Source organism: Aythya ferina (genome assembly GCF_964211825.1).
Source record: "Aythya ferina genome assembly, chromosome: 7".
Taxonomy (NCBI): domain Eukaryota; kingdom Metazoa; phylum Chordata; class Aves; order Anseriformes; family Anatidae; genus Aythya; species Aythya ferina.
Genome location: NC_140302.1, coordinates 22,783,316 through 22,807,698, shown reverse-complemented (window position 1 = coordinate 22,807,698; position 24,383 = coordinate 22,783,316). Strand labels below are relative to the sequence as shown.

The 24,383-nt window shown below is 35.5% G+C and overlaps 1 protein-coding gene across 4 annotated transcripts in view; it reads left to right on the top strand.

Moving 5' to 3' along the window:
• Positions 1–24,383, top strand: part of ADGRA1 (adhesion G protein-coupled receptor A1) — a 284,313-nt gene that overhangs the window by 103,422 nt on the left and 156,508 nt on the right. For all 4 annotated transcript variants that reach the window (XM_084525901.1, XM_084525899.1, XM_084525898.1 and 1 more), the window contains exons 4-6: positions 3,410–3,481; positions 13,287–13,358; positions 14,129–14,292. In XM_084525901.1, the coding sequence (XP_084382027.1) occupies positions 3,450–3,481; positions 13,287–13,358; positions 14,129–14,292 (268 nt within the window). In that variant the 5' untranslated portion in view covers positions 3,410–3,449. The remainder of the gene's footprint in view (positions 1–3,409; positions 3,482–13,286; positions 13,359–14,128; positions 14,293–24,383) is intronic.

The window sequence follows — 24,383 nt, the reverse complement described above, 5'->3', positions numbered from 1 at the left end:
TTATTTTTATCACAGGCCAGTTCTGTAAAATCAGTTCCTAGAAAGGAAACTTTATATGTTTCAGAATCTGTCTACAATCTTCTTCTCTCTCACGTTGACTTTGCTTGATTTTTTTTTTTTTATTAGTAGTATTTATTCATTTATTTATTCATTATTTTTTTAATTATTATTTTTAAGGAAAGAGACTAATGTAATTTATCTCCTGTCCATCATTCTTGCATTCCTCTCTCTGAAAATCTTATCAAAGTGCTTTCAGAAGTACTGCTTGATTACTAAGCAATATTTGTAAGAACTTATCAAAGTTACTACATGTCATTGAGGTGGGGCTTTTCCCTTTAAATTAACAAGGCCTAAAGACCCTCTGTAATTTTTCTCACCTTGAAGAAGAGGTGAGAAGAACCAAGAACCCTCTTTATAATTTTCCAAGTCACTGCATCCCAGTGGCCATGTACTTGCTAAGAAGGCTGACAGAGGTCTGCCTAGCCATCATGTATGCTGTCTCATGTGTGAAGAGACCTGTGAGAAAACATTATTTTAGAGAAATGCTAAGATTTAAATGAGGAGTAATGCAAATCTACAGAAAAACAAATTTACAGATCATTCTGCTTTTTTGCTCTGAGGTTAAATTCTCTAATTGCATGCTGTAAATAAAAGATTTCCAGCTCTGATTGCACACCTAGCAGTGAGTTTTAGTGTTTGATCACAAAGACATGATACGTATGAAGTCAGAGCAGAATATGCTTTTTTTTTTTTTTTTTTTAAATGCCATCAAAAAAATGAAGTTGAAACTTTCTTGCTCACTCTGTATATATGGATAACAACAAAATGAAGTGATCAAAATGAGCTCTAATTATTGCTTTGGCCGTATAGTCTAATAACACAACCCTGACCTCTGGTGGGAAAATCATGAAACCTGTACAAGTCCTGGGTTGCACATTTGAAGACTGCACAGGTGAAGCCTTAGGTCAGCTACCAAAGTCCAAGAAGGTGAAGTCATTAGCCTTTGGAAAAAGTGAGATTAAATTTCTCTTCTGCAAACAAGGAAAGGCTATGTTGCAATGTCTCATGCTAAATCTAAAAAGAAAAAGCAAAACAACAACAACAACAAAACATATTTTTTTCTGGTATGAGCAAGTAACACTGGGAACAACTGAGAGACAATGAGTTGATTAATTACAAGATTTTCAAATTTCATACAAATCACTATAGTTTCATGGTAAAAAAAAAAAAAAAAAAATCTGCACTCCGTTGTGCAGAGTAACAGACAATTGAGCAAAAGCAATAAATAGTGTAAACTCTTGTTGAATGCTGAATACAATCATTACTTTATGACTGTACTTTACACTCATATCCTCTTATTTCACATATAAAATATAAATGATTCCGTGAAAAGTAGAATTTGGTGTAAATGGGCAATTGCAGGAGATACAACTATGGCAAGTCAGGCAGATAAACTGCAGGCTGTCAACATCAAAATGTTCTCTGTGAATAATTTGGAGAACTCTTATAATTTGTATTTGAATGAAAAACTGAATTATTTCAAGTGTTTACGCAAAAAGGTACACACAAAATTGATGAAAATTGAAAATTTATGAAGCACTAGAATTACTGCACTTGGTTATTCAACAGGGGAGAGTCTTGGTTTCTCTAGCATCAATTTTACAAGTCAACATTATTAAACTGAATGTCTTTCTCCTGAAAAGGAACACCAGTTTTGTACATTATGAATTGAATTATACCTAATATAATATGCATTATTCTGGAAGAACACGCAAGAAGCGGTCTTTTCTTTTTGCTTTAAAAAGCAGGTTTTACAATATAGGGACTTCAGCCAAGTACATGTTACTGTGAAAATAACACTGAAAAAGGCTTTGAGAAGAGGATATGTACATAGCCTTTTGCTTTGTTAAAAATACTATTTTGCTGTGTCACGTGTTGAGAAATACATACTTATTTTGATTAGTGTAGGTGAAATTTACTCTTCCTACCCAAATTATGCTTCACACTGTGATGCATTTCTTCTGTATGTGTTCAAACTTTGCTTAGGCCAAAAGAAAGTCACCCAACTGAGAATTCTGGGTGGGTTCTTGTTTACTGTTTACCTGTTCTAAAAGAAAGATAAATATATGTGTTTGCCTTAAGTTTGCATGTTTAGGTCTTCTATGTAGCTTTTATTAGGAAAATTTAAAGAATGACTGCTAATATGCAATTAATGCATTATATTGTTATCCAGATTATTTTCTTCAGCTGTTGTCTACTTAATGTCCCTGATTAGCATTTAAGAAATATTTCCATTCTAATGCAATGTTTCATCGTTTAATTGCACAACAGTATATTCTTTGTCTGATGGTAGAAGCCTTAGTGAATTCTGAAGAAATTGCCTTATCATTCTAGCTGATTGGATATGTCTCCATGAAAGCACCAACTAGATTTATCTTTATTCTCTGTTTTGATTTTTGTGTTCTCATATAGCAATAGAAAAATAGGGAATCCGCACAGTGCAACAAATGACTTAGAAGACTACCTCTGGTTCTTTAACAAAAATAAATTCATAATGTTCAGATAAATTTTAACATTTTTAAAGATATATAATCATTTAAAATCCTTACATAACTGAAATTATATATATATATATATATATAACTTGGTAAGAAGGAATACTATAGTCAAAGTTGAAAATCAAACATTTGAAAATTAAATGTTATTTCAGAATACTTCAAGGGCAGTATTTCCATTGTTATCATTGTTTATACCTATTTTTATCTCCTTTCTAGAAGGATTTTATGCATTTTGTTGTATGTATGAGTTGTACAGAAAACATTCACTCACCTTTCTGTAGACAGGAGGTACAGAACATAATGCTTTGTACCATTTGTAGTCTGAGACAGACACAGTATTTGTCTTAGAAGAGTTTGTCAAGTACTTAGCAAGACTGACCTTACTAGCTAAAACTTTAATTGCCCCCTGGCTTATGTGATTTCTTCAGCAAGAAATGATGTCTATGAGTTGAGGCATTAGTAAACAGTAAAAGTGTCAATCTTGGTTAAATGTTGCATACAATAAAATGCAGAACATAACATTTTTCATTGGTAAACAAACAGGTGCAAGTAAATTTGATATGGAAAATTATTTTAAAGATAATTTATTTATTTGTTACATAAAATTTATTTATTTATTTATTTGTTACATTAAAACACATTTTAATGCAATTAGTTTAAATTGGAGTGCATTATGTTTAATTGTGGAATATTGCTTAATAAAATTGTGAAAGCTGTTTAATTCAATTTAAAAATTCTAATTCCTCTAATTTCTTAGGCATTAAAATTAGAGACTCTATGTAGTTATGTGGATGTGTACACAAATAACACAGAACTAATGTTTCACCATTATTATTATTTTTTAATTTCAGGGACCTCTCAAATAACAGAATTGGTTGCCTAACACCAGAAATGTTTGTTGGACTTAACAGTCTTCACAAATTGTGAGTATAATACCATTCTTGTTTTAAACAGGAGAAATCCATACTGTTACATGGCCTACCTGAATATAGTTGGCAATAAACTTACATTACATCAAAATTAATTTAATATAGTCTTCCTATAAAAACAAAGAGTCTCTGCTGAGCCCACGATTGTAATTACTTGACATTTTGAGGTTTCTATTTCTATTTGTAAATGTAAAATCTATCAGAACTCCAAAGAATTAAATTGAACATATTTCATTTTCACATTGTAAAGAGACTGAATGTGACATTTGTGTTTGTATGTTTTGGAAACAAATAAAGGTCAAGCAAAAAAATGATGATTCACAAAGTTGAGACTTACACTGGTTAGAAAATGGATATATTGCTCCTTCTATCCATTAGAGATCAATTAGAATTTTATATATATTTTTTGTTCCTAAAAAGTATTACAGAAGAATGTAAGTAAACAGAAGAAAAAATACGTAAAGTATCAATTAATTCTGGAATATCAGGATAGTTCTGACTGCTTCAGAAATATCAAATTTAGACTGTCCATTTAAGGTATTGTATTGTGTGTATTTTTTGTCATGGTACTTTTCTAAGTCACATACAACTGCCCTAGAACATGCAATCAATTTGCATACCCATAAGCATGTCAGAGAGCATGTGTTATCAATAGATTTTCAGGTTATTATAGAAGGAGCCATCAGAAAAAAAATAAGATTATGATAGTATACCCAGGATGTTCAGTTTTAGAGAGAATCAGATGACTTGGAGGAAGGGATAAAATGTGCAATGGCCAAGTTTGCTAAGGATATAAAGATATAAGTTAATCAGAGCATTAGGTTGATTTTTGAATTAATCAGGGTAAAGGTTGATTTTGAGACAGGACAGAAGTAATGGACAGGACTCCATGACTTCACAGTAAAAAGGGAGATGAAAAAGGGAGATGAAATTTAGGTAAACGTTAAGTGATATGAGGGAGGAAAAAAGACCAACAGTATGTTCTGGACTAACCATTAAAACTCATGAAAGATGTTTAGAGATTATAGTGGACAATGCCATGTAAACATCTGCTCAGTATCTCTTAAAAAAATAATAATAATAATTAGGCCATATTATTAAAGGATGTGAGAACAAATAAGAGAACATGCATTCTACTACACAAAAGCCAAGAACCCACATTTTGAATAACATGGGCAATTCCAGTCTGCTCAGCTCAAAAAGATGAATAAAACTAGAAAAGGTTCATGGGAAAGAAAAAAAAAAAAAAAAAGGTGAATGCTGTGGCACAGTATAGGGAAGTACTAGGAATAAATAAGCTGGTTGCAAATTTCCTGGATGGGAAAGAGACAACTGAAAGGAAAGGAGGTATTATACAAGACTGTAAAATTATGAATAACATACAGAGACAAACAGCAACCAATTTTTTATCATCTCTCACAGTACAGAAAAAACTGTGAGGTAAATGCGGGGCAGCAGGGGGGATTTGTTTTGATTTTATTTTAACAAAAGACTAAGCTGTGGAACATGGAACATTTTGCCACAGGATGCTGTTAAAATTTTTACATGAAGTCAAGGGACTACAGATGTTATAAAATAAAAATCCCTGCAAGGTTACTGAATTTATAGAAGCCCTATCTTGTTCAGGAAAATAGTAGGTCTCAAATATTTGGAGGCTGAAAAAATAAATGGAGGAAACAATATTTTGCTATACACTTGTCTCAACAGGATACATTGACAGGATCCTGGTTTAAAAAGCCAGACCCAGGAGGGCTTTGTATTTTTATCCACATCTACCTTCATTCAGGAATGGGACATCAGTCCTGTTCTGTGTCATAGTATGGTACAAATGTCATACTTTATTCTTCCTCCCCAGTCAGTTATGGCATTTCTTCAGAAAAACAGGGAAATCTTCTCTTTCTAGAAAGATCTGCCACGAGGTCAAGATGACACTGTGTAAAAAGCCAAAATCTGGCACACCTTGCTGATCGCATTAATGAGAGTAACTATGCCAAATCTTCTCTGATGTAAACAAATGAGAACAGATTATAGGAAAAACTTTGATAGCAAAGTTGATGAATGGGTGGAGACCACCTCTCTTTTACTCAGACATGTTTCCAAAACTTGACAAGCCTGACTCACCCTTGTGGTTTGCTGGTTTTCCTTTTGTGGTGCACACTGAATGTGACTGTGACTATGAAATCAGACTATCATAGGAGATATGTTTAATTCAAACTGCTGAAGCCACCTTATTAAATGGAAGGTGCTTCTAGACACTAGGAGTAACCTCATTAGAAACTGTTCAAATCTCTACTGTCAAGAAAACATCTAAAAATTCTATTCAGTAATCTTCCAAACTGCATCTTAAAAAACAATTAGAAGTTAAATACAGACTTTTAATCTTGTGATGATAAGGAACAGAAAATGACTCACGGTGAGTGTACAGCATATGTTCTGTGACTGTGTTTGGCTGTATTATTACTTTCCTCTGAATATCAGGAATGAGTATGGCAGTCTATATCCATATCCTTTGCTTGTAGTGGAGATGTCAGAAAAGGGCATGTATGCCCACTAAAAGCCTGGTAGATTCCAGGCTGAACAAACTTCAGCACATTGCAGTTTCCTTTTGTAAAGATTTATGTATCCCTGCTCATTCTAGTATCCTAACTCAGTCCCTGTCCCAGTGTTTGCAGATTTTTTTTGAGTGTGCAGATCCAGAGTTTCATTAGTTCCCTATATGTTATCACTAACACTGTGTTTTCTTGCATCTAGTCTTTTTGTGCATCCTAGGTAAATATTTATGTTCTCCTCAATATGAGGCTAGTTTTCATTTCCTAGCAGGTATAGGCTCAGGGCATTCTTTATTGTTTTCCTCTGTGGCTCTGGTTTATAGCTGAAATTTGAATTATACCCTTCTTAATTGTAATTCTCAGGTGGCATTCTTGTTACACATTTCACTTTGAATAATATTATTTAATGAAATTACTAGACTTCTCATCATCAAGAGCATTCACCTCTTGTACAAAATGACTTCTTGGACAGGAGGAAACAGTCAAGTTGTACCAGGGGAAGTTTATATAGGACATTAGGAAGAGTTTTTTCACAGAGGGGTTGATCAAGCATTGGAAAATGCTTGGAATCCCAGGGAGAAGGGATGGAGTCCCCATCCCTGAAGGTATTTAAAAGGTGCAGATGTGGCACTAAGGGATATAGATAGTTTAAGGATGGGACTTGGTGGGTCAGGTTGATGGTTGAACTTAATGATCTTGAAGGTCTTTGCCAACCGAGATGGTTCTATGATTCTGTAGTTCTCTTAATATTGACCAGTTCTTGGTTTTGTTATTACCAGATTTTATTTTCATATGCTTACATTTCTGAGCCAGGAGCACTAGTGAAAGCACTGAATAGTCACAGGATGATTACTGCAGAACACCAGTAACATCTCACTCCCCTCCCTTCTATCCTTCCCATTATTCGCTTGCAGTGTCTTAGAATAAATGCAGTTAGCCTCAGGGTCTTCATTTCTTTCTGCATCCTTCTTTACGGATGTTATGTGCATATGTAAGTGGAAAAAATGAAGATTCTGGTAGACCTGTTAGCCTTACCTCACTTGTTTTGACGCAGTTACTAAGTGAGTTTTAAAAGAAAGAAAAATAGAAAAAATGTTGGGAAATTGAAAATGGAGGAAAAAATCAAAATTGAAATTGAAGATTTATCATGTAAGCCTATAAAAAGATCATGGATTTTCTAGTCAAGGAAAATTATTTATTGATTTTAGTATACATCTAACATGATACTACATAAACAGGAAAAAAATAAATATACTATTTATTTATTTATTTATTTATTGACTGGGACTAGCCTAGAAGGTCTCTAACTGCCCAGCTATTTTATGGATTTTAACTAGTTCTGCAGTTTACGAGCCATCCTGTAGGTGGTTTTAGGAAGAAAGATCATTTCTGGAAGCTAATGTATGCTTTTCCCATAAATGCATGTAATCCAAAAGACCACCAACAGATAGAAATAGTAGTAATGAGATATATTTAGGATATGTATGATCTACTTTCTTCACTACTTATTTGTAAAAAGAATTGTTTAATATACTAAAAACCCTTGTTTAGCAGAATTTGCAAAGAGTAAGTTAATTTTTGGTAATCATAATCCCTTTCTGGATTGTTGCTATCCTTTTCTGGTTATTATAGGATACCTTCTTTGCTCTTTATAAAAATTGAATTCTTATTCATGATTCAAGATTTGGCTATTTATTCACTTTACCTGTCTCTCAATTTTCTTATTTGGGTTTTAAATTGCCTTTATACAATTGATTATACTATTGAGGTTATCCCATATTCCAGTACATCTACTTTAATACTTCCTCTCCAGTTACTTTATTATTTTTTATTATTTTTTCAAAAGTCTGTCCTTTGGAAGTGAGAGGCCTAATCATAGATCAGTCTAAACTTCCCTTTCATCTCAGATAAATCAGTTTATGATTGCTGTATCAAAAGTTATGACTTTCTCTTTTATATGTACTGTCCTCCTTACCAAACCAGAGTCAAAAGTAGCATTACTCTTGTTGGGTCAGCGATTATATTGTGAAGAATTACAGCTATCATCTCAGTCAAGAGGAACTGATCCTTGCCATTCATAATGCTAGTTGCTCCTCACTCTCAGAAATCTGATTAATGACATAATGTTGATGATAATTATTTGAGTTGGTAATCTCAGTTTGTAATCTCTGATGTAAGAACTAGCGATTTTTTGGTGACTTCAGGTTGATGCCACCTTTCTAATGCTTTCTAGCTTTTTCCCCACCTTGGAATTTTGTACAAAAAAACATGAATCAAATTATTATAATGTGTAAAATAGAGTAAGTTACCTTTCTGTTGCTACTGATATCTCTGAATTATGTATACTTATAATTTCAGGAGTATGCTCTCTGAAAATGGTATGGAGCAGCATTTACTTAATGTAACATCAGTGTATAGAATTATACTAAGGAAAAGAAGACAATTTCTTTAAGAAAAAGCTGGTTTCATAGCCACCAAGTATGGTTTAGATTACTAAAGGAGCACTATAAAGATATATACATATACACTAATTTATGCAGTTGTTGACTGTGGTAATTAGAGCTCTCCTGTGTTAATTTAGCAGAGATGAAGTACAGAAGGATCTTTGCAGGCTGTTATCAAAACCAGCAGGGAGAGCCGTGAGTCCACCGGAAAGAGCAAAGGATGTAAATCTTTATGCACCTTCTGTGAACTACAGAGATGAGGCTTTCTTGTACTCTTTACAAACACAAAATCAGGTGGAACAAAATGCAGTATGCTTGGCCTTGTGAAATCTAAGTCTGATTCAGCTGGAAAATAAAAAATAGTACAAGGTCAGCTCTAGGCCTGAACTGACACATTTTTAATCAAGTAATGTGATGAATATATTTAAACTCAGTAGGGTAAAGGTATGCTTAAACTCTTCACTAAAATGAAAGATGAAACTTGCCTGAACATTGGGGAATAATGTAAGGAGTTTTCAAAAGGCTTAGTGATTTTGTGCAGTGTATTTTGTTCAAGACAGCTGGCTTCTTAAATTTATGTTATGTATAAAAAAATAAAAAAATAAAAACAAAAACAAAAACAGTATTGTTTTGAAAAGATGCACACATACAAAATCCAAAGAAAATCTAAGCTTCTTGATAATGTATGTAGAAAAAGTCTTTTAGTCAGATTGTATTCAGGATGTATATTTTAGTGAATAGGACTTGAATTTCAAGTTACTAATGAAATTTAAAATTTCACACAGCTCCGCTCCTGAAATTACTGCAGCCAGTGAGTTGTGATTATGTTCCTTGGGAGTGATCTAATTTTTACACCTTCTTGGATCTGATGATTTGTACTTGGAAAATGATTCCAAAATGCTTTCACATCATATGACAGTTGGATTTAACAGTGCATCAGACAGCATAAGGGAAGATTTGTTGTCTTCAAAGATATTAGCTTAACTTTTTTGGCTTATATATTACCATTTGGCTGTGTTTATGCTGTGATGAGGTGCACATACTCTAACTAGGAGTGACATAATTGAATGCAACAAATCTTCTAAATCTCCTTTGGCCCCTCAGTGGCCATGTTTCAGTGCTTTGTTCCAGAATGATGTATGCAAATATATTTCTGGTAGGTAACAGAACTGCCATCCTCATTAATTCTGTTTATACCTAATCTAAATATCAAGAGCTGCAGAGTACTGAGGTGGTGCCACTGTACCGATATACCAGATTTCATTTTATTAGTCAATCATGTTAGCCCTTCAGGTTCAGAAATGTTGCAGCCTGAAACCTATTTTGATAGCTACTACTGTATCTTTTGGAAGTTCAAAACAAGCCTTCCTCTTTACTTCCAATTGTTTGATTACAGCACATCTGATTTATTTGTCATCCTGTCTTTGAATCAGCAGCAGCAGCAAACTTTATGATATTATTACACCATAAATTCTCATGTGACTTTGTAGCGGTGATTAGAGCAAATAACCCCTTTGTATGGTGCCAGAGATAACGTACAAAACCAGTAACACGGTGAATTGTATGGACCCCATCTCAGTAACACAGTGAAAGCAAGCACGAGAACATTTCTATTTCTGCTGTAGATTTTTAGCCCTTGTATCCCAGTCTTTTTGCACAGAAAATGAATCTATCACCCTTGCATTGAGCCTCTGCTTTTTAATACTGCTCATAAAAGCAAAGCATGCTTCGTATTCATATATGCCTGCTTCCACCTGTATTTTGCCTGAAAACAGTCCTTCGAGATACATTTGACTGTTTTATGGTTATGTGTTATTTATATTAAAGCTTCTGGCAAAAGTGTTTTATTAATTTCTGTAAAAACACTAGAGGTTTTGGTATATGAAAAAATAACTGCAGGACCTTGTGCATAAAACTAAAATGGTTTACTTCTGATAGAGAGCACGTGTTTCTGTTAATGGAATAAGTTAATGGCATTGTAAGTGTTATCAGCTTTGGAGTGCATTAATTTGTTATGTTTGAAATGTTTGAAAACTAGGTGATAGAGATGTTTTTAGAAAAAATGTCCTTTTAAATCAAGCTAGAGTGGGGTTTTAATGTATCTGAAATAGTGGAATTTCACAGAACTGTGGATATGGAGATATTTTAATATAGAATATAGACAGCATGTGAACCAACAGAACTAAGAATCTGCAGCATGCTGCAGATATCTAGCTCAAAAGTGCTCAGTTATTGGGATGATTTAATACATCTGAAGATTTAGAGAAGAAGCTATTCCCACTGCTGGAGATCTAGTCTTCTGTATTGTAATTAGGTGTTTCTTGGGCATATTAGTGTATTTCTTTCTGACTTACACAGCACCGTAAAAGCACTGAAAATGCATCCTGGTTTGCGAATTAGCAATAGTAATATGGAAACTTCAAACCAAGTCATTGGCAGAAGAACATGAAAGAATCTGAAAACTCGTTTGCTGGCTTTGTGCCAACTTTAACTCAATTATTCCAGCACTTGGTAAAAGCACTGAAGAAAAGGGTTACATATTTCTCTGTCATGATAAAAAGAAACAACAAATCTGTTAGTAGAACATACATTTTTAGGTTAACAAAAGTCAGTTCTGGCTAGGTATCTCTGTGTGTTTGGTAGGTCCTATGGAAAGTACATAGATTCAGTAGATGTAGGATGGGCATCATTGGCAGGTGCATAGCTACATCTGCTATATATACATATACATATACATCTGCTCAACCCTGATGGAAATGATCCCCAGTTTTATCTTGTTTTCTGAAATATTGACCAGACATAAAACTTCGGTCCAACGAGAATTACCAAATTTTGGAGTTGATGTTCTTTTTATTTTTCTATATGAAGTCCGGTGAGCTATTTAAGGGAAAAAAGGGGATTTGCATAAAATTGGAAGTGTTGTCATATTGTAGTGGGGTATGGGAGAAAGAAGAAACCCGTGTTTCTCCCACCTGACTGCCATCCATGCAAGGCTAGGCAGATTGCTTTCACTGTCCTTCAGTTCAACGTGATTGTCCTCTGCCAGTAACTGTATACTACTGTAACAGATTTCATATTAGTGGAGCTTCTTCTGATCTACTTCAACGTAAATGTTACCAGTTTCTGACTTAGCCGTTTTGAGGTCCTGGTTCACTGAGCTGCTTCAGCATATACCTAGTCAGGGCTTATGTCCAATAAGAATCAGTTTAATATGAAGTAAAGAGGCCACCCACACTTCAAGATATATTTGAAAGCCCTACCATTTCCAAGAGCTTTGCACCACAACTGTATTAAAGGTGCACGGTTAGATAAAATACTAGCAATGACCTCAATTATAGCAACAACTTATTGTCACTCAGTATAATGAGAAATAATTTAACTTAACTTATCTGAGCCAATTATTTTTTCTGCAATAGTAGAGTTTTGCTTTAGGCTACCATGACAATTTCAAGTGTTCAAAGTTCATTTTCATTTTCTTTCTTTCTTTCTTTTCTTTTTTTCCTTTTTCTTCTTTTTTGATTAAAAAAAATGCATTTCAAGAATTGTCTAGAATATGAAAATAGGATTAATTATTGTTTCAAGAAGGCTCCATAGCTTTATTGACATAATTTGCAACTTTGCAATGTATTCTCTTCTTTTGTTTATGAATTTATTTATTTGTGTATCTGTAAATGTTTCTGTAGAGAGCATGCTTCATATTTCTGTTTTTCTCTGCTTTATGAAGTTGGTTCACATCTTTTACCTCTTGTTGGAATATTTGTCCTGATCTGAGTTTGAATATTCAGTTTAATGTATGTTCTTTACCTTATAGTCATAAGTGTAGTAAAATCAGTGATTATAAAAACAAAATTTTCAATGAAAAAGTAATGAATCAATTCTCTTTGGCAGAATAAATTATTTTCTATATGTAACAACAAGTCTCCAGTGAAGAAATATGGAATTTCACCAACAGTTGAAATTTTGTAGCCATCCTTGGATTCAGATATGTAGCTTCAGGCATTGGATAGAAAGGAACATATTATCAGTATTTCAAAAAAAAGTAGTTCATGCTTTATGAAATGTTAAGCTTGTATTGCACTGATTTTTGGTTTACTGATATAGAAAAAGGCAGTTTTTTTACTTGATTAGCATTTATAGTTTTTGTTTGTTTGTTTGTTTGTTTTTATTGTTAGGACACTGGCACAACATATATAAATATAAATACTACTAAACTAGGCAATATTAAATTACATTTGTATGCAAGTATTCAGCTTAAACTATTCAAACATCAAGACCAAAAATATAATGAAATAGTAGTTAAGACGCAAATGTCCATAAGAATTTAAAGATGGGAAAATCTGTTTGTTTAAAATCCTTCACAATAAAACTGTTTAGTTACTTTGAAAACTCATTATTATTCCCATAAATTCCTTGAGGTCTTCTGTGTTATTAAATTAATATGTTTTTATTTCTTTACCTTGCAGTGGCATTCTACATGTACAGTAAAATTACAACATAGTTCTCCCTGACTAATCATTGTATGAATAATTCCATTTAAATTCTAGAATATATTACTTCTATTAAATATGTACTGGTATTCCTGTTTATTAGACAGAGTGAATTGTATGTACACCTGCTGTGAATATAAAAGGAGTAAAATTTCATGATTTGACTTGATTGTTGTTATTTATGAAAATAACAAATTTAAATATGCTTTTATTGTTGTCAAGAAAGCAGATTTTTAATTAGCATTTGGAAAATTATACTATATAACAATTTTGTTTTCTTGTACTTGTTGTAACTGACTGTAAATATCTTTTTTTCTAGGAATTTGTCAGGTAATATTTTTTCAAGCCTCATGAATGGACTTTTTTCTGAGCTGCTAGCTCTGAAAGCACTGTAAGTGTGATTCTCTACATTCTGAAATAGTCAGGAAAAACATTGCAATAAATATATCAATGTTGAATATGAATTCAAAGAGGATTGTTGCCATGAATGCATTAGAAATATAAAATATGTTTTGTTATCAGTGTCTATTGATATGTCAACACATATAGACAATATGTCTATTGTCTATGTCAGCACTATCAGTTAGTGCTGACAACTTGACCCTGTTCCTGACAAGACCAGATTGGCCATCCTGACTGGCATTCCTGTTTGTTTCTCTTTTCTTTTTTCTTTATCATTCCTTTCCATGTTTGCCTTCACTACATTGTCTAATAATTCTGAATGCAAAAAAAAAAAAAACACACTCATGTTAAATACTTTTCTAGAATTATAATGGTTCCCATTTATTTATATTAAATGCACCTCTCTGAGATTTAAAATGTATATTGGGTGTTTCCATGGTTAAGTTTCTACTTAAAGGAGTTGGTTTTTTTAGTAAGGAAATGTATGTTAAAGTATGACCTTCCACCATCTCCTCAAATTTAATTCAGGAATCAGTAATACTGATTACTGTTCTCTAACCAAAACCATTTTTTTCCATAATGTCTTGGAAGCCATTAAAATGGGGACAATGTCTATTAATTAATCTGGATATCTTTGTAATTACTTATATGTCTATGTATATCTGTCTTTAGAGTTAGATAATTTTAATCTAACAAGTGTTTAAGCATGTTTCTGAGAAGTGTACGTACACCAGTTGTGATGTTTCTTTGCCTTTCTAGGCATTTCAACACTGATTCACTCATTTGTGACTGCAATCTAAAATGGGTCTTACAATGGGCCAGAAATGCTTCAGTCCGAATCGCAGAGGAAACAGTTTGTGCTTACCCTAGTGCTTTACAAGGACTGTCATTTCGTAACCTGAAGGAAAACCAGCTGATATGTGGTGAGCTGTACTCTCACTTAGTATTACAAATTGAAATGGAATAGAGAAAAGTGTGTGGTTTTGTTGTTGTTGTTTTGTTTGTTTATTTGTTTGTTTTTTAGTGATGCAAAAAGTTAGTAACTCTGGTTTTCTTGTAGGGACAATAAATTCAGATATACTGCACAGGAAATGCAACTAATATTTAAAGAGAATGGAAAAATTACAGTTTTCTTATTTCATCCAGAACAATACATATATTTAGAGAACACCTTTGTCCAGATTTAAATCCTAAATTCACGTTGCTTAATATATAAACATGAATATATAATGGTAGCTCTAAGCTCAGGTTTATTGCATGAACCTGAGGATTCCTACAGGGATTTAGAGAATGTTCCTTTCAGTTCCTTTCAGTTATATCTCTGACATAAGTGTCAGATATCATTTTTGTATCTTTCATTTTTATAAACCTGTAGTATACACTTTATTCATCCCCAGGACATGGTATGATTTTTACAGTGAGCTTTAGTTAGGCAAATTCTTTATGCGAATCACTTTCTAAGAAAGGTTTTCCACCATAGCAAACACGACAGATACAGTATGAGGTAACAAACAAACAAGAAAATGTATGAATGAGTAAAGAAAATTAATCTGCCAAACACTGTAGAGCAAAGGACAGACCAAAAAAAAAAAACAAAAAAAAACAAAAACCACACACACAAAAAAAAACAACAACAAAACAAAACAAAACAAAAAAAAACACCAGAGATTTTAAAAGTAACATATAGTTCAGACAAAATATCCTTGCCTGAGATTATGCCGGTGGATTCCATGATCAGAAATATGATTTGATGAATAAATATTAATCACAGAATCTTGACTTTCTTGAATGACAGAAAATTGCTGGGAAATATATGACTTTGCTAATGCCATACAGAAACTAAAGGGATGACGCACTTTTATTCTGATAACCACAAGAGGAATTCTGTATGTTGCTAACACATTTCTAGCAGAAGGCAGATCAGGGTTGACTAGAGTCATAACAAAAAATTTGGTTTTAACAACAACCAATGCAGACCTTTACAAGTTGGGAGAGATGTTATAGGCTGTAGACCACAAATGGTCCAGCAGCTGAATTGTTAAGGAAGTGCAGATACCTGCCTGGATCTTAAGGAATGTGCTCTTGTGAGGGAAAGGGAGAAAAGTTTCCAGTAGTCTGCATTAATGAACATTTCAAAATCTGCAATCCCTCTCAAACTCTTTTGAGAGTTAAAGTGAGTGAGCTCTTACTTTACAGAGACCCAGCATGGGTATCTTAATAGAGATCCATTTCCCAGCAGGAAAAGTCCTCCTCCTGAAAATGGTGGAATGATCAGAAGAATCAATTAAGGACTGTTAATTGGTATTTCCAGGTTGCCAGTGAATGTGCCTTCAAATTTTACAGATGAAATGAAACTGAGAGCAGTTTCTCAGGATGTCATACCTGAAATCCAAATAGGACTCCCTTCCACACTTGATACAGAATTTGTAATACCCTTCTAGTTCTTACTGCTATTTATAATGTCCAGAACACTTGACAGGGTTTGTAATGACTGCCAATAACTTGACACTGCTTTTAATATCTGCAGAGAGCTTCCTGTTGATTATATACGCTGAGCATTCCACTTGCTCTCTAGGGCCTGCCACATACTTCATGGTGTTCATAACTGTTGGGCAAATCATGGTGCCTGCAACATTTAGCAATTTTATTTTCAGTAACTTAATTTGAACTTAGGTGTAATTGAAGGCTGTCTGGCACTGAAATAATAACAACTATTGAGAATGTTTTTAGAGTAGTATGCGCTGAAATATTGTCGTGGTTCTGCTTGAGTGGGCAGCCGAGCTCCACCACAGCTGCTCTCTCACTCCCCCTCCTCAAAGAGGAACGGGGAGAAAATATGTGAAAAGGGGCTCAAGGGTTGAGATAAGGACGAGAAAATCATGCAATAATTATTGTAACGGGCAAAACAGACTCGGCATAAGGAGATAGTAAGATTTATTGCCTATTACTAACAAGCGAGAGAAGTGAGAAAACAAAGGAAAAAGCAAACCAAAAGCACCTTCCCCCCCATCCACCCTCTTCCACCTCCTCCCCCCGAGCAGCGCAGGGGAACGGGGGAACGGGGGTTATGGTCAGTCTACAGCACTTCTTCTCTGCTGCTCCTTCTCCGTCACTCTCGTCCCCTGTGCTGTGGGGTCCCACCCACGGGATGCAGTCCTTGATGAACTGATCCGGCGTGGGCTTCCACAGGCAGCAGCTCTTCCAGAACTGCTCCAGATATGGGTCCGTACCACGGGGTCCATCCCTCAGGAGAAAACTGCTCCAACCTGGATCCCCTACGGGCAGCAGCTCCTGCCGGGTCACCTGCTCCTGCGTGGGCTCCTCTCCACGGGCTACAGGTCCGGCCCGGAATCTGCTCCGGCAGGGGTCTTCCACAGGAGGCAGCCTCCGTCGGTGCAGGGCCACCTGCTCCACCGTGGTCTCCTCCACGGGCTGCAGCATGGAACCCTGCTCCACGGTGGTACTCCATGGGCTGCAGGGGGACATCCTGCTTTACCATGGTCCTCACCACAGGCCGCAGGGGACTTCTGCTCCAGCGCCTGGAGCACCTCTCCCCCTCCCTCTACACTGACCTTGGCACCTGCAAGGCTGTTCTCTCACTGCCGGCTGCTGTGTGGCGCAGCGTTTTTTCCCTGTCTTAAATATCCTCTCACAGAGGCGCAAAACAACATCGCTTATTGGCTCAGATCTGGAAAACAATGGGGCCCTTCCCAAACATGGGGCAGCTTCTAGATCTTTCTCACAGAAACCACCCCTATGGCTCCCTGCTACCAAAACCTTGCCACGTAAACCCACTACAAATATGCATAGAGCTAATCAAATGAAGCATATCTTAAAGAAAATATTAAGAAGTAGTTTAAAAATTGAAGACTTCTGCCTGTGAACATCTTCCATACTGTCAGACATTTGTATTTAGAGTTACTGTTCTTCCTTCTACATGCTAGTTGAGGTCATGAGGTATCATTGTCACAAGATGAGAAAAGAATAGGAGAATGGAAGAGAGAAAAAAATAGAAGGGAAATGGCAAAGATCTTCACAGGGTAGATAGGGAATGAACCAAAAAGTCGAAGTATGTGAAAGGGAATGGAGAGGAACCTAAACAGTAAAAGAAATCCTTTTACCTACAATATAGCATGCAGCTTGCCATGAGCTTTTTACATGTATTTCACATTTTGATGGGACATGAAATCATCTTTCAAATTCCTTCCTGGCAAATCTTTCTCATGCATCTGATAACTTAAGGTAGCCAAAGAAGTGACCCATTCAGCAGTTAGAAAAGTGCTTTGGGATTTTTATAAAAGTTAATCTAAGTAATGGCATAGTTTGGAATTCATAAGACTCTGCTTCCATATTTCATTAACAGCTTATAAGAGCTATTTAAATCTTCTTTAACAAAAATCTCCAGCTCTTAGAAATGTGGTTATAAAGCAATTTTGACAGTGTTGGAAATAAGGCTGAAAAGTAGTTTGATGATAAAAGATAGTTTTGCATTCTTGTACTTAAATACGAGGGACTGCAGTGAATTCAAAACAGTATAGACAGAGTATCTTTCTAAAAAACGATCGTGAAATTGGCTTCATGCAGTGCCTTGTTACTGTTTCTCCATGACTCCAAATAAAACTTACTCAATTTACAGGAGGAAAATTACATTTTCCTGAATACCTGAACACAGTGCTGTAAATTCCACCTGAGGTATGATATGTCTGCGATTTTCCCTTGTGGTCTTCATCACCAGAGGTTGATTCTGTAGGCTACATTCTTCACTGAGTGAAGACTTGTATGAGTTTTTGTCTTAATAGGATTACAAAAGATAGCTCTTAACAAGGGTTTTTAATTATTTACATCAATGAATGAAATACTAGAGTTTAGTTTCTCAATCTCAGAGCTATATTGATGCTATTGAGCTTCAAGCAGTAAAAGTTCATTTGTTCTGCAAATTACAATTGGCAAGTAATTCTGATGCAGCCTTTTTCTGTTAGAAAACATTGACTCATCAGAACACAGATGTTTGGAAAAGTGCTGACTTCCTGTCTCCCCCAATTAGATTTTATGTAAAGTTTAGAAAATAGATGGCAAAATATTGGTAATCTTTAAATAAATGATTTGGCAGAAAATATTGTAAATATTTACTAAATTATACAAAAAAATGTTGTGAAGGTCAAAGTATAAAACTCAGTGTTTTTCTGACATTTTTGTTGTGCTTTAAGACATTGGTATTATTTACTTTCCACCAAAATTTATATATATATTTTAATTCTCCACAGAGAAATAAATATTTCTCATGTGGGTCTCCCATAAAAAACAAAAGTTCCTCCCCAGCTTTTCTGTAGGCCCTCTGTAAGTACTTTAAAAACTATACGGTCTCCCTAGAGCCTTCTCTTTTCCAGGCTGAACAACCCCAATTCCCTCAACCTGTCTTCACAGGAGAGGTGCTTCAGCACTCTGATCATCTTCATGGCCCTCCTCTAGACTTACTCTAACAGGTCCACATCTTTAGTCTGGGGTCACATCAGGCCCCAGAGCTGAATGCGGCACTCCGGGTATGGTCTCACGGAGCGGAGATGAGGGATAGAATCATCCCCCTCAATCAGTGCATGTTCTTCATGTATCCTCCTCAGTCAAGACATTTCCAGAGTAAAGAAACAAATATAATTTCAATTGTTAAATAAATTCATTTTGCAATACACTCTCAGGGAAAAATATGGTGGAGATAGAACTTGCAAAGCACAGAGTAATGGCTAACATATTGCAGCTAAGTCATTTTCCTTTCTTTTATTAACGTGAGTGGGACAGTGTATTGGTTTTATGTGGCAAAGGTGAAGGGGAGTACAGGGTTGGCCTCTCTGAGCAGAGACCAGCCCCATGTCAGATCAGAGCCAGCTCCAGCTGGCTCCGAAAGGGACCTGCTGCTGGCCCAAACTGAGCCAGTTGTTGGGTCTATGAGGTTGGGCCACAGAGGTTGGGCCTCTGCGAGAGCAGATTTAAGAAAAGATAAAAAAAAAAAAAAAAAAAAAAAAAAAAAAAAAACCAACTCTGGTGCAACAGCAGCTGGGAGAGAAGAGTGAAAAACAGCCCTGCAGACACCAAAGTCAGTGAATAAGGACGGCTGGAGCTGCTCCAGGTGCGGGAGCAGCTCCTGTGGAGAGGCCTGTGGAGAGGCCGCTGGTGGAGCAGGCTGTCCCCCTGCAGCCCAGGGGTCCCACATGGAGCAGATCTCCACACTGCAGCTCATGGAGGAGCCTCTGGTGGAGCAGGTGGATGTGGCCTGGAGGAAGCTGCGGCCCATGGAGAGCCCCCACAAGGGGCAGGACCTGGGCCAGAGCTGCAGCCCATGGAGAGGAGCCCACGCAGGAGCAGGGGATCTGAGGGGAGCTGCTGCCCATGGGGGGACCCATGTTGGAGCAGTTTGCCTCTGATAGATGGACCCCAAGGTCCATCATGCATATTAAAGCAATTCTCGAAGAGCTGCTGCCTGTGGGAAGCCCATGCAGGATCAGTTTGGGAAGGATGGCATCCCGTGGGAAGGACCCCACATTGGAGCAGGGGCAAAGAGTGACTGTGAAAGAGTGGCAGAGACTCTCTTCCAGAGACTTCAGGGACTTTAGGGACTGACCCATTCCCCATTCCCCTGCAACACTCAGGTGGAAAAGGTAAAAGAAAGTGTATGGCAAGGGGGTGGGGGAAGGTGTTTTAAGTTTACTTTTAGTTTTGCACTGTTCTAATCTGTTAGTGGTAGACAATAAATCTCCCTCTGGTGGGTCTGTATGCTGTTTTGCCCGTGATTATGATTGGTGAGTGATCTCCCTGTCCTTATCTCGACCCTTGAGCCCTTTCCACAGTATGTGCATATTAAAAAAAAGAAAGACAGAGAGACAGCACATATATATTCTTTATGTACTTTTTCTACTTGTGTTCTTGCAGATTTATTGACTTTTTTAAGACTTGATTTCTTACAAAGAAATTTCAAGTATCTAATTTGTGTCTCTCACAATTAAATATCAGCAGATCATTAAGGTGTATTTGTCTCGGACCTTATGCAGCTCCCTAGTATATTTTCATAAGTATTTTTATTTGTTTGTTTTTGTTTGTAATCTTGTCTACAATATCACACAAAAAATCAGATTTGGGATATTTTAAATCAGTTGCAGCAATGCAATTGGGTGAAAAGAAACCCTTTAGATACTTATGCAGTAGTTTATACAGTACTTCCATTTTTGAAGTCTTTTTTTTTTGTTTTCTTGATGTATTTTCATAAAATACAGTGTGGCTTTAACTGCTTTCTCAGCAGCAGTGAGAAACAGTGAAATACCAATGTCTTGTATCCTATGAATGTGGAAATGTCCTTAGAATTTTTTATCTGATGTGCTTGCACATCATTTCCACTTCTCTAGCAAAGTGTGCTTCCACTGTTTAATAGGAAGAACTTTGAAAGAGATGCGTATACTTTTAAAATGCCAAAAATAGAAACTGGGAAATTTTATCTTTGAATGAGTACTTTTTCAGCATTTGAATTTGAGCCTGAAATCAAGAGAATGCATTTAGCTACATTCTGCATCAGCTTTTAAGAACAGCATCTAATATTTTGCACCAGGGATATTGAGTGAAAAATGAGATTCAAAGTTGCCTTTTTCAGATGGTGGCAAAAAATGAATTATCTGTATTGCCACTGGAGTCTTAAACTAACTGTATGCTTCTGCATGTAGATTATTTTTAAGTTTTCTTTCCTATGTGAAACATATTGCAATAATAAATAATGGCTCAGAGTTAACGTGGTACATTTTTTCTTAATTTATTTCTCACAATGTTATCTGTTATTTACTTAAACTTAGGACTTTTAGGACTTTTAAACTTAGGATTTAGAACTTTTAAACTTAGGACTGTTATTTACTTAAACTTCAACCACTTCTTTCTTTGTTTACAAGTCATTCATAGTATATTAACATAATGTAAATATTGAACTGTGGTGTTTTTTTTTTGTTTTTGTTTTTGTTTTTGTTTTTGTTTTTTTTCCCAATATGTAGTAACTGACTCAATTCAAAATCTCAAGTACAACGAATGATGGATTAATTATCCAGATTTAGATTCCAATCCTGCAGTTTCTTGGCAGCCTACAGATAGCCTACTGCATTCGTGCAGAGCATTGTTGTTTTCAACAATATGCAGGATCAAGACTTCAGCTCCAATTCTGCAGGGAGTGCCTAATCATATGAACGGGTCTAATGATATTTAAATAGAAGTATGTGTATTAGTAATTAGTTTTGCAAGATATAGATAGTGATACAGTTAGCTGTAGTTAAAGCCTCTTACAATTCTTTCTATTTTACAGGGTTAGCAATCCAGGATTTATTTAATAACAAATTATGGATAGTAACAGATTCTCTATATATCAAATAATATGACTGTAAGTTTTGGATCTTTCAAAGACTGATGTGGTAATTTTTCTGTCTGAACTAAGCAGACCATTTTAGATATCAAAGTTTTCAATGTATACCATTTGGTAGCATGAAACCAATAATACTCTAACCTTTTGGATCCAAATTGTAGATTTTTCATCTAAATGTGATCATTCTCAAATTGGAAAAAAAAAAAAAAGAAAAGAAAAAAAAAAAAGGAGCATAGTACTCTACATTTAATATCAAACATTATCTATTTTCTTTAGTGATAATTTATTACACTGCTGCAAGGTTGGGTGCACAAAATTAATAATATATTATTATTTAAAAATACTAAATGTGAAATAATAGGAGTATTGAAATAGTCATTTACATACATTTAAAGGATGAGATTTTACTACTACATGTTTTCTTGCATCTGGACTCACACATGAAGATGTAGTTGCATAGGATTCTCCACCCCTGAAATCTTACTGATTTAAATGCTGGAAGTGTACCAAATTTGTTTTTCTTCCCATAGCTTACTCTTAAAGTATTTCAGTGTTTTTTATTGTACAGTAGTGTCAGGTTTTCTACCTTTTCTTTGTCTGCTTTTTCCCAGACGCTTGCAAAAAGCTTTTTACTGAAAGGAAAATTTAGCTAACAGGTATTAAGTAAAATATTTGTGAAACAAAGCTTCACTAATCTTCAAAACTTATAGACGTAGAGACTTGACTGGCCATCTCCAAAACCTAGTTTCTCCTGAGCAAAGACAGACAGCTAGCCTTGGAGTACCCTAGAAGATATATTTATAATCTTAATGTTGCCACACAACATTAAGATTATAAATATCTTAATGTGGCAACATTAAGATTATAAATATCTTTATAATTAATCCATCATTCGTTGTACTTGAGATTTTGAATTGAGTCATATTATAAATATCTTATTAATACATCTGTATTAAAAATATAGGTTTAAACTTTACACTAGTAATTGATAGATAAAAATATGTAAGCTTCTTTGCCAAACCTATGTTAATATTGTCAGCACTTATTACATTTTGTTGTAATTAATCTTATTTGTTCTCATGAGAAAGTTCTGTTAAAGCCTCCGTCCTTGTATCCTATTATATAATGATTTTTCACATTTTTATAGCACTTTTCAATAATCACTTTCTCTAATATATGTATAAAAATGCCTATAGAGAGCTGCAGTTACTGGCACTGTCAGCTGAGATGAGAGGGATTTGGAAAGGAAAACCTCTGTAGAGTGACTGGGGCAAATTCTTACTTCAAAAGAACTGTCACCTGTTCTGCATCTTTTATGTTTCTTATATTTCCATGTTTGACATTCTTGTAACACAGAGGGTTACTCATGCAGTCTAATGGACTCTGGGCAATTAGGGGCAAGCACTGCCAGTCTTGGGACTTCGTGTGTACTAATGGTGAGAAAATAAAGAGAAAGTGGCTAGTGGTGCTTAAGGTTTGAAAAGATGAGTGCTACCCCTGCACTTCCCAGATAGATAATCAATATATTATGTAGAGCTAGGTGCTTTAGTGTTGCCACCACTCAGCCATTTTTTACTAACTGCAAGCTGTAACAAGTGTTCATAGCCATGAGCCTGCCAACTTGCCTGCCATAAGGACAATTTGAGTAATCAAAGTTAGCTTTCTAGTAATGGCTTCTGACTCTCGCCAGTGAAGGAATTTGTCTTGATGAATCTTCTAATACCATAGCTGTCAATATGTCATGGTCTTCAAGTTTTGGGATGTGGCAAACACTCAAATATTTCTGCTTCTCCCCAGCTACTTAAGTAGTCTTCTGGGACAAATTGAACAGAAGAAATTTAAAAGTGACAGCAGATGTATTTGATAAGGAAGACACTAGTTATGAAAATACTCTTTGCCCATTCTTTTAAAGCCTACTAGGTAGGACAATAGAAGATTTGGATTTCATTTTGCATGCATGCAGATATTTTTGATTAATTAGACTGTAAAATTGAATTTTCTATTGTGGAAAGTTTTCAAGTAGCTGTTGCCATTTTACAAATTAATGTTATATTAGGCATTTTTATTAAATGCTAATGGAACCTGCTACCAGACAAAAGACATGGACCTGTTGGAGTAAGTCCAGAGGAGGGCCATGAAGATGATCAGAGTGCTGAAGTACATCTCCTGTGAAGACAAGCTGAGGGAGTTGGTGTTGTTCAGCCTGGAGAAGAGAAGGCTGTAGTGGTCTTCCAGTACTTACAGGGAGCCTACAGGAAAGCTGGGGAGGGACTTTTTACAAGGGCATGTAGTAAGGGGTAATGGCTTTAAAATGAAATATAAAGATTTAGAATTGTAGATTTAAAGATTGTAGAATTGTAGATTTAGAATAAATATAAGGAAGAAATTCTTCACTATCTGGGTGGCAAGGTTACAGGTTTCCCAGAGAAGCTCTGGATGCCCCATCCCTGGTTGGGAGGCCAAGTTGGATGAGGCTTTGGGCAGCCTGGTCTAGTGGAAGTTTGTCCCTGCCTATGGCAGAGGGGCTTGGTACTGGATGATTTTAAAGGCCCCTTCCAACCCAAACTATTCTATGATAACTGCACTGATTTTTAATCTTCTGTTCTGCGGGTATGAAGTATATTTATGAGG